Source organism: Labeo rohita, chromosome 15, assembly GCF_022985175.1.
Source record: "Labeo rohita strain BAU-BD-2019 chromosome 15, IGBB_LRoh.1.0, whole genome shotgun sequence".
NCBI lineage: Eukaryota > Metazoa > Chordata > Actinopteri > Cypriniformes > Cyprinidae > Labeo > Labeo rohita.
Window position 1 is genome coordinate 18,076,398 of NC_066883.1, and position 11,715 is coordinate 18,088,112.

General features: G+C 32.9%; 1 protein-coding gene across 1 annotated transcript; it reads left to right on the forward strand.

The window, feature by feature from the left end:
- Positions 1 to 1,587: 1,587 nt before the first annotated feature.
- Positions 1,588 to 11,306, forward strand: arcn1b (archain 1b). The gene is made up of 10 exons (XM_051129909.1): positions 1,588 to 1,790; positions 3,620 to 3,883; positions 3,967 to 4,146; positions 4,237 to 4,439; positions 4,519 to 4,683; positions 5,286 to 5,451; positions 5,602 to 5,749; positions 5,872 to 5,980; positions 8,620 to 8,824; positions 10,213 to 11,306. The coding sequence occupies exons 1-10, from the start codon at positions 1,788 to 1,790 to the stop codon at positions 10,300 to 10,302; spliced, it is 1,533 nt and encodes a 510-aa protein (XP_050985866.1). The 5' UTR covers positions 1,588 to 1,787; the 3' UTR covers positions 10,303 to 11,306.
- Positions 11,307 to 11,715: the final 409 nt, after the last annotated feature.

The window sequence follows — 11,715 nt, forward strand, 5'->3', positions numbered from 1 at the left end:
CTGGAAACAACATTATATTTAGGGATGATAAATACATTAATTAATTAATTAAAAATCTTACTTTTACAGTCCTATTTCTAAAATGGTCAAATTATTTTAAAAATCTATTTGCATCAAAATCCAACACACTTAAAAATAAACGAAAACAAAATAAAATAAATAAATAAATTCTACATTCTCTACCAAGTTGGTTCTCAATCATGAGGTCAGGGGATTCAAAAAACTTCCAAGGAGTCTAAAAGGAAATTAAAATGATTTAAAATATGACAAAATAAGCTTTAAAAATGAACTAAATCAACTATAAATTCTTTCTCATAATTCATCCCCTCAACATTTTTTTCTAAAGTAAAAAAAAAATAGTCTTGTGAAATATTATTACAATTTAAAATTTGTTTCACATTTTTACATATTTTAAAATGTAATTTATTTCTGTAATGGCAAATATGAATTTTCAGCACCATTACTCCATTACTTTTTTTTTTTGATGAATAAAAAGTTTAAAAGAACAGCATTTATTTAAATAAAAATGTATTGCAACATCATAAATGTTTTACTGTTACTTTTGATTAATTTATTGCATCTTTGCTAAATAAATCTATACATAACACTGCCATTCAAAAGTTTGGGATCAGTAAGATTTTAAATGTTTTTTAATGCAGTCTCTTATGCTCATCAAGGCTGTATTAATTTGATCAAAAAAAAAAACAGTAATATTGTGAAATATCATTGCAATTTCTAATGCTGGTTTTACCTATTTTAATATACTTTAAAATATCATTTATTTCTGTTCAGTGCTGAATTTTCATCAGCCATTTCTCAAGTCTTTATTGTCAAATGATCCTTCAGAAATCATTCTAATATGCTGATTTATTATCAGTGTTGAAACTGTTCTACTGCTTAATTTTTTTTTTTTTTTTGGAACCTGTGATTTTTTTTTTTTTTTTTTTTTTTTTGTTTGATTCTTTGATTAAAAAAAAAGTTTAAAAGTTTTTTTTTCAGCATTTAGTCAGAAAACTTTTCTAACAATTTTAACTTAATTTTTCAACTTAACTATAATTTTTTATCCATTTAACACATCTTTAAATTAATAAAAAACATTAATTTCTTTCTTTAAAAAAAAAAAAAAAGAAGAAAAAATGTATTGACCCCAAACTTTTGAACAGTATTGTATATTGTAACACAGACTTTTTATTTAATAAAAAATCCTGAAAAAAGTATCTATAAATCAGTATATATAAATAAATCAGTATGTTAGAATAATTTCTGAAGGATCATGTGACACTGAAGACTGGATGCATAAAATTCATATATTTTAAAGTAATATTAAAATAGAAACCTGATAAAAATATTTCACAAAAAAAAAAAAAAAAAGTATTTAAAAACCATTAAAAATCCTACTGATCCCTATCTTTAAAAAAATAAATAAATAAATAAAATCTTGCTTAGCCCAAACTTTTTGAACGGTAGTGTATTTTCTTCATTCACACCATTAAGTCAGTAAGTTACATGTGTCAACAAGTCTACATGTCAAGTTTGTTGTTAGCAGTTGCTGTTTTCCGCCGTTAGATGTCGCCATCAGCTCTTACTGCGCCTGACACGGTGCAACTTTTTCCGGTTGGACTCTGGAGACGTGGCTCTGTTTCTTCAATATTACGAGTCGAGCTATATGCTACTGTTAAAACAGAGCAGAAGTCACCACTTTTGACATTTTGTGTCGTAGAAACAGCTGGACATACACTGTCCGTGACTGAGTCCATTGGCGGATCCTCGTCTGAAAGGGAACAGAAATGGTATGATTGTTTGTTTTGTGTATTTAGCAGGATGGAGCTAGCAGCTAGCGCTGTAGCTAATCACTCATACAGTCTAAAACTCCTTTCATTTCTACTAGTGTCAGTTACTAAACAGTGTCTATCCCATCTGTTTCTGTTATAAAATAACATCATAGAAGTAAGGAAATGTTGCTAGATAGGCGTTTGATATCTGATACAGCTAGCCAGCTAAAGGCTAGCTAGGCAATTAGATTGTCATCAAGATTAATTATAGTTAAAGTAAGTTAATTAAAGGAAGTAAATAGTCGTCAGTGTCTGTGTGAACGTTGATATAATAAGTAACCTTTTATTTTGTCTTTTTAAAAATAATTTAGATATTGAATGCGTGTATAGATATCAGGTTGTGGCTAACTGACTTTGACAACTCAGAAAATTAATGACCTGTGGATCATGAAGCCTATCTAAAATTTAATAGTCAGTGTATTATGTAGATATATCTACTTTTTAAATAATAATTTTCATGAATTTTCCAGACCTGGAAGTCACAAATGAATCGCACCATTTTATGATTTACTATGGCAGACCTTCATTGAAATGAAAATTTGTTAATCATTTCTATTGTGTCATGTCGACCAATTAGTTATTTTAATCTGATATGCACAAATGAATAAATAACTAAATAATAATACTATATCTATCTATCTATCTATCTATCTATATCTATCTATCTATCTATCTATCTATCTATCTATATATATATATATATATATAAATAAATGTTTCTTTTTTTAACAAAAACATTAGACATGTATGTATATTATTAATTTACAATTATTTATGCAAATTGAAGTAATTTTATGTCTTCATTTTAGCCCATGTTTTACTGTTAAGTGTAAACTTTATCATTATCATTATAAAAAATGAGTGTATTATTATTATTATTATTATTATTATTACTACACTATTACAACATCTTTTGAAATAGCTTTTAATATTTTCAGTTTTCATTTTAATTTTAGTTTAGGTGGTTTAGATTTGTGCTTTTGGGATTTTTATAAATTTTTCTTTAATATTTTTGCCATTACAGGAATATTTTTGTTGTTAATTTTAGTACTTGTTTTATTTCCTTCAATTGCCAAATATATATATATAGTTTATAGAGCATGTTTTAAAGTTAAGTGTAAAACTTTTATTTTTATAACATTTATATTTTCAGTTGGCTTTTATTTTAATATTTTCAGTTTTAGTAACTTCATTTTGTGCTTTTGTCATTTTTATTCATTTTTCTTTATTATTTCTGTTTAGCTTAAATTTATTTTCATTTCAGTTTTAGTAATGTTAGTACTTTAACTTTTTATTTATTTAAATTTAAATTTATAAAACTTCTCAATTCTCAAAAAAAAAGAAAAAAAGTGTTGTATAAGTATTATTTTTTTTACTCTGATAGCATTTATATTTTGAGTTAACTTTTATTTTAATAATTTCAGTTTTAGTATAAGTTTTAATAATTTAGTTTTGTGCTTTTGTCATTCTTCTGCTTCTTATTATTTTAATATTTCTGTTTTAGTAACTTTAATACCTTAACTTGTTTTAAACATCATTTCTACTAAGTTTTTAAGCTTAATTTAAAAAAAAAAAGCTTTTAATTTTTTATTTTATTTTATTTCAGCCTTATTTCAATTACCTTTTTTTTTTAATAATGTAGTTTTAGTTAACAGTAGCAACACTATATTATACTGCAGCACTATATTGACTCAATGAGCTTAACCTACCAGTAAAAAGTTTGCACACTTTATCTTAAATGTGATTGGAATCTTATAAGGTTTTTAACGTCAATCAAATCTTTGCAGGTGCTCTTGGCAGCGGCGGTGTGCACTAAGGCAGGAAAAGCCATAGTGTCACGACAGTTTGTAGAGATGACGCGAACCCGTGTAGAGGGCCTGCTGGCTGCCTTTCCCAAACTGATGAATACAGGAAAGCAGCACACTTTTGTGGAAACGGACAGTGTGCGTTACGTCTACCAGCCCCTGGAGAAACTCTACATGGTTCTGATCACTACAAAAAACAGCAACATTCTGGAGGACTTGGAGACACTAAGGCTTTTCTCCCGAGTGGTAAAACTTACTTTTTTATTTTCCCTATTGTAGAACTTCTTGGATGTGTCTTGAATAAGTGATTGATTTCTGTGTTTTTCCAGATCCCTGAATATTGCAGAGTGCTGGAGGAAAGCGAGATCTCAGAGCACTGTTTTGATCTCATATTTGCATTCGATGAGATCGTAGCTCTGGGCTACCGGGAGAATGTTAACCTGGCCCAAATTCGCACTTTCACTGAGATGGACTCGCATGAAGAAAAAGTCTTCAGGGCTGTCAGAGAGGTCCGTTATTTCTTAAACATCCAAAGCAAAAATGCTCTCTGCTTTAAATTTGTATTGAACCAACTCTTTCGGTTTGTCTCACTTTAACAGACCCAAGAAAGAGAAGCAAAGGCTGAGATGAAACGCAAAGCTAAAGAGCTGCAGCGAGCAAGACAAGATGCTGAGCGTGCTGGAAAGAAATCGCCTGGCTTTGGAGGTTTTGGAAGTTCAGGAATGAGCAGCGTCACATCAGCCACCATCATCACAGATACATTAGAGCCAGAGAAACCCAAAGTGGCTCCTGCTCCAGTTAGGTATGTGCTGTAACCGTATGCTATTATGCATGTAAATGCATAATCATACAGAGGTTAATCTTTCTTGTTCTTTTTGTAGGCCGAGTGGGTCCAGTAAAGCACTGAAGCTTGGTGTCAAAGGAAAAGAGGTTGATAACTTTGTGGACAAACTAAAGTCAGAAGGAGAAAATATCATCACATCCAGTGCAGGAAGAAAGGCATCAGAGGCATCTAAAGTCCTTCAGCCTCCAGTGAATATAGAGAGGTATTGCTTACTCATTTTGTTTTAGTGTCTGGCACATTCTACTTCCTGTGTTATATACACTACCATTCAAAAGTTTTCGTTGTTTGAATGAAATAAATATTTCATTATAATTTTATTAAGTTGATCAAAAGTGACAGTAACGGTATTTATAATGTTGCAAAAAAAAATTCATCCTGAGAATCTCTTGAAAAATACATATGTTAATTATAATTATATAAATAATAATGCAATGAATTATATCTAGTATAAAAATGATTAATTATATAAATAATAATGTACCACTAAAATGTTTTTTAAAAATTCTGAAGGATCATGTGACACTAAAGACTGGAGTAAGGATGCTTAAAAATTCAGCTTTTGAAAAAACTATTTTAAAATATATTAAAATAGAAAACAGATATTTTAAATAGTAATATTATTTCACATTATTACTGTTTTTACTGTATTCTTTAATTTAAAAAATGCAGTCTTGGTGAGCGTAAGTAAAAAATAAAAACTGTATTAACAACAAACTTTTGAACAGTAATGTATTTTCATATTATATAATGATATTATTTTCTGTTTATGCCAGTTGTTAATTGTTTATTAACTCTGTTTCCCAGTGTACATCTGAGGGTGGAGGAGAAGATCTCTCTGACCTGTGGTCGGGATGGTGGGCTGCAGAACATGGAAGTTCTGGGCATGATCACTCTGAAAGTCACCGATGAAAAAAATGGCCGCATTTCCATACTCGTCAACAACAATGACAAGAAAGGAGCCCAACTACAGGTGTGTGAGACACAACTCGGCATGTATTTTAAAAGACAAGTTGTTGACAGTCTCCTATTTTTAGAAAAGAACATTGCACTCTGACCTCAGATCTTCAAAAACCTTTCATCTTGGCCTTGTGACTCATATTGTGGTCTGTTTATTCTTCAGACTCATCCTCATGTTGATAAAAAGCTCTTTACCACCGAGTCCCTGATTGGTCTGAAAAACCAGGAAAAGTCCTTCCCTCTCAACACTGATTTGGGGGTGCTGAAATGGAGGTTACAGAGCACAGAGGAGTCCCTCATTCCTTTAACCAGTGAGTTTTCTCTTGCTTTTACATGTGCTAAGTGTTCATAAATAAAGTTATTGCACTCAAGGACTAGTATAACAATGCTTTCACAAACATTTCAGTCATACATGTAACTTCTGTACTTTCAGTTAACTGTTGGCCATCAGAAAGTGGAAGTGGCTGTGACGTCAACATTGAGTATGAGCTTCAGGATGAGGGGCTCGAGCTAAATGACGTTGTCATTACTATTCCTCTGCCGTAAGTCCTTTTTAAAAAAATGGTTGTGTGTGTTTATTTCTTTTAGGGGTGGGCGATATGACCAAAATCTTACATTGCGATATGAGTAAAGAACGAGACAAGTAAACAGTCAGCAATTGAATAAGAAACTAATTACAAGCAAGAGGACAAAAAAGTACAATGAAACAAATGCATAAGAAATGCTACATACATTGTAAGTAATCAAATGTATAGAAACACTGCATATTATTCACTGTGTAAATTAAATGTATATTTCTTCTAATTAAAGTTACAAAAGTTATTTAGTCAAGAGCAGTGACAGATTTTCCCCTTTGTTGTTGTTTGATTAACATGAATGACAGACAGCAGGAATATTAGACTAAAAGAGCTGCCCGGATCCAATATACTGTTACACATGTGTGTTCTTTCTCAGTTGTTTGCTTTCGCTTAAGACCTAAATTACTGTGTTTATGAGGATACTTGCAAATACTGGCATTTTGACGCATACAATTGTGTGTATTTAACTGTTCAAGGCCTATAAAGCAGCAAAAATATAGTGAAATGAATTGTCTTTCACTGCTGATTGTTACAACAGCTTAAAATTTCTTGTTTCTAAACCACAATGCTTAAAAACGCTTGCAAACGATACATTTTCGTGACCACGCAACCACGATAATAGGCTCTGAAATAAACAACAATTTTTAATTTAAGTGATTTTAAAAACAATCTTCACATAAACTATAAATTGTATATGCATAAACTATACAGATTAATCTTTATTCATGCTTTTCTTTTGGTTTACATAAATGACAGACTTTAGCAGGTTTCACTTTAAAATCAGCGCTGCCCCTTTAAAACCTGACGCACATGACGCAGATCTGACAAATATGCAATATTCTTCCTTTTTTTATGGTTTTATAACTCATTTAAGACTGTTTAATTAGTAACTCTCCAAAACCGTGTATTTTGATATAATTATATGTGTTTTCGTCCATTGAAGTGCTACTGGTAAGCTGTCCGAAACGGCTCAGTGTATGTGTACAGTCGAACGTGCAGCCTTTCAAACTATACTTTACTACACTGTTTAGGCAACGTAACCCCAGGTGTGTGTCGCCACTAGGGATGGCTCGATACCATAATTTTGTCTTTGGTGCAATACCAAAATGTGATACCTCGGGTATCGATACCATAGGTAACAAATAACCAGCCTGTGAATGGAAGTGAATTGAAAACAATTTAGTAAGTATTGTTAACATGCTAAACGTGTTTTAGTTCATTTATCATTTATAACTAATTATTGACCTAGATTAATAAGTGTTGTAGGCCTACCCAAAGAATTTTAACAAAGTTTGCTTAACTGTAAAGTGTTATTCTAACAGTCAAATTATTCAAAATCACATTATTATTATCTCTCTCTCTCTGATTGTTTTCAGATTTCAGACAGCCAAAGAAAAAGCATTAAATATAAATCTCTCACACACTCTCTTGGCTGCCTCATATTAGCGGCAGAAACATTCCCTTCATATTATTGATACTAAAATTAATATAGCAGAACTCTTGCTTTGTTTAAATTCAATTAATATTTGATTATTTGGAAATGCAAGTGCAAAGATCATGTGATCAAAGCTAAACTGGTTCTAATGCACATTTGAGCTTTTGTGTTTACTCTGTATCACATGTTAGGAATGTGCGGTGATCAGTTGTGAATACAAGTTAATTAAAACTTAATTTCTGAATTATGCACTCACCTGTCAATTTCTAAATTCACGTTAAAGATCAGGATGAGCAAGTGACACATGCTTGGCAAGATCTGATGTTTTGCCTTCTGTGGCAACACATGATTTAGAGCAAAGCTTGCATACGGGTGCAGTAAGGTCATCTCGTTCACCTTTATCATCTGCTTTGTATGCAAAATGATGCCATGTTTCACTTCTACTCTTGTCTTTACATACTAGTTTCGAGCGCATTGATGGAGTTTAATCTGTTCGGTGATCCATCACGTTGTTTTGTTGTAACATTTACCCGTTTCACAGCAATTTGGAAAGCACTGCCGCCTACAGGTGAACTTCGAAACAGCAGCGTATAAAATACTGAATTGATCGAACCGTTTGAAATAAAATATATACCGGTATTTTTCCAGCACCGGTATACCGCACATCCCTAGTCGCATTCTCAGGTTATGAAGAATAAAAAAGGGAAAAGTTATTCTTCCGAAATGATGCAGCGATATCTTCTCAGGTAAAAGTTATTAGAACCTTGTCTAGAGACAAGCTGGCCATCACACGGCTTATCAGCCCGTTTGTATCCTATTATTTGATTCAAACTTTTCTCTAATGACAGAACAGCTAATCACGATGATCTTGTCTTCTGAAAATATTATTTTATTCACTTACGTCAGAATCAGTGAATCTCTGTAAAAACTGGCTGTTGTTATCACTACATTGCATTGTTATATTTCGTAAAAGTTTTACCTGCCAACTGGTGACTGACACTGTTACATATAGTCGCCAAAGCCAATTTTTACTTGCATTTGGCGCTTGGCGAGTGTTAATTTTAGGCCCCGTGTGTGTGTGTATGTGTGTATAATTTTTATTTTATTTTTTTTTTTAATTAGCCAAATTCATATCCATAAACAACCTCTGTCTCCTGTGATCATGCAGGTCAGGTGTTGGTGCTCCTGTGGTCGGTGATCTGGATGGGCAGTACAGCCATGACAGCAGGAAAAGCATCCTGGAATGGTCACTTCCTGTCATCGATGAGAAAAACAAGAGTGGCAGCCTGGAGTTCAGTATAGATGGCAAACCCAACGACTTCTTCCCAATTCACGTTTCTTTTGTCTCCAAAAGAAACTTTTGTGACATTCAGGCAAGTTGTGCAGCATTTCATAAATAAACCGACAACAAAAATGAGGCTTAAAAAGAACCCTGGGTATTAAGACTCGTATAGCTTAATAAAACGTTAATGATGTCTCATACTGAAATATGTAGTAGAAAACCCATGAAAGATTTACATTCTTTACATTCTCAATTCTATTTCTATTTCAAAAGTTTTTAGAAGACATTTAATGATGCAAACTTTGCCTAGTCACCAAGTTCAAAATTAATAGTTATGTTAATATGAACTTTGAACATTTATCATCGAATTCAAATGGTCAGCAACAATGTTGACTGGACGGCAGTTCTCGACAATTCACTTTACTATGGAAGTAGTAAGGTGGCCGTTCACATCGTATTTATTTGCACGCTCATGTTCGTTATTTCAAATGTAGATGCGCTGTATGGGTCTTATATAGCTAAACGATCGGTTATTTTCTAAAAAAAAAAAATATATATATATATATATATAATTTTTTTTTTTTTTTTTTTTTTTTTTCAAACGCTCGTCTTGTCTTGTCTGCCAAAACTCTTGTTTTTTCTGGTTCAAGACAGTTAGGGTATGTCAAAAAACTCATTTTCTCCAACTTTAAAATCATCCTACATCGCGGCAGAAGTACCGACGCAGTGTTGACAAAGTGGACGTCAAGAAGATCAAACACGCTTTACAAAAGGTAAAACAGTGATGTAGGAGAAAATGAGATGGGAGTTTTCCAACATACCCTAACTGTCATGAACCGGAAAAAAACAGAGATCAGGCAGACAAGTTACTTACTTATGGCTGAAGGTCTGGAAGCTTTGGCCGCTTTGAATGGCCAAGGCCCGCCCAAGGACATATAACTGACAGGCAAAGCAACCAGTCACGTTTCATTTTGTGCTGCGTCATGTTTAGGAGCGTGGAAATGTCGCCACAATAACAGCCCGGCGTGTAAATCTCTGAAATATTTTAAAGATTGTATGCCGTGAACGTTACATTTTTCATACTTAAGAAAATCCAGTGTTTAGGTATAGCATCTCCCGGAATCCTGTATAATCAAACCAATCCAATGACAACTTCGAAACACCTAAAGTATTTGTATTTTAGTAGTATTTTACGCTATATAAGACCATTCTTCCTCGGCTGAGATCGTTTAGAGCCCTTTGCAGATGAATTTAAACTGCATTTTGGATGTTCAAATTCGGGGGCACCATAGAAGTCCACTATATTTGTCTCTGTTTGCTAGTAGAACTTTGTTTGCTGTTATGTGTTTTGCTTTTAAATGATATTTAAAACTCAATGAGCTTCGATGGATGCATTATTTGCGTTAAATTATTTGTATTAATCGCATGCGTTAACGCATTAACATTGACAGCCCTATTTAATATCCTTTGTTTCCGCAGGTGGCCAAGGTGACACATGTAGAAGGAGGCAGTCCAGTCAAATTCTCTTCAGAGACGTCATTTGTTGTGGATAAGTATGAGATCCTGTAAATGTTTCCTGGTGGAAGATCGTTTTAACCTGCCCACCAACTTAACGGATCAGAGAGCGTGCTGTACGTTAACAGAGCGCTCAAAACATTCTCTGACATGGGCTGCAGTACTTCTGTATTTCTGTTTGTCTTAAAGGAAAATATTCTACCTTTATATAAACTGGACCTTCAGCTGCTCGAGTACTAAGCGCAGTCAGCTACACCTGCCAGGGAAGACGAAAGAAATTAAAATAAAACACTGCACCTATAAACATCAAGGGAAGATCAGTGTCATTCTACATCAGCCCGTGTGAACCCTCCTGACCCTTCAAAGAGATAGATTTGTATTGAAAACTTAAATAGTTGTTGCATGGATTTTGTTTAGAATTGCGACATAATTGGCTTTTTTCAAACCACCTGATCCGCATCGGCTCATTAGCAATTATTTCTAATCATCAAAGAATAAATGCTGGTATGGAAACAGACCTAATATTGTAGTACCAAATGAATGTGTGGGTGCAATAAGAACTGACACTGCATTTAATGTGCAGTCCAAATTTAGACTCATAATTTTTCATCTCTTTAAATGACACCTCTGCTGTTTAGCTGTTAGTAAATATGAATATCATTGTCTGCATCAAAAAAGCACAAATGCTATTTTTCCCCCTTTTGGTTTAGTTATATTTATGTAATCATTTGTTTGAAGAATAATCTAAACAGAAAGATTTTTCATTCTCTGTTGTTTTGTAAGTAATGTTACACATAATCTGTTTAAATGTTTTTTCTTTTTATTCATTGCTGCATTTATTTGGCTAAACAGGAAAATATATGCTCTCTGGCTTCCCAGATGTTATTAAGAATGGATTTTTTTTTTTTTTTTTGTATTTCCATAACATTAAAAAATACATTTATCAGTGCACACTCAAAGATGATTACGGAACGCCATGGGGAGGGTTACGACATTCCATTCTGCTGTAAAATACTTATGAATACCTTTAATCAATAATAAAGTCAGATTTAATTAAAGTCTTTTCTGGGCTCTTACTGCCTTATTATGTGGTTTTGCCTAGGATTTTGAAAACTGTAGTGGTGCTAGAGTTTTATTAATTTTAAATAAAAAAGGTTAAAAAAAGGTTATTTTAAATCTAATGCTAAAGCTGTGTATTAAAGACAGCAGCATAAATCATGCTGTCAAATTATAAATCAGTCCCTCAAATCATGTGCATTGTTTAAGCACCTGGAACGCTGTAGCAACATGTTAAAAACCTCTCAGGTGGTTGATTGTAGTTATTCTTTTGCTGTGAGAATGGTGAGTATTATCTGTAATTATAAATTCAATGGCCAGGCCTGGTTTGGGTCATGGCCTAGTGCACTGGGAGATTGTTCTGGATTCATACAGGAATGTGAGGAATTTCAGAAACAAGGCGACGGCATT

Excerpts from the sequence above, each read along its gene's own strand:
- arcn1b (XM_051129909.1), top strand. Across the intron at positions 5,750-5,871 it reads GTCCCTCATTCCTTTAACCA|TTAACTGTTGGCCATCAGAA; the intron begins GTGAGTTTTCTC and ends CTGTACTTTCAG. Across the intron at positions 8,825-10,212 it reads GAAACTTTTGTGACATTCAG|GTGGCCAAGGTGACACATGT; the intron begins GCAAGTTGTGCA and ends TTGTTTCCGCAG.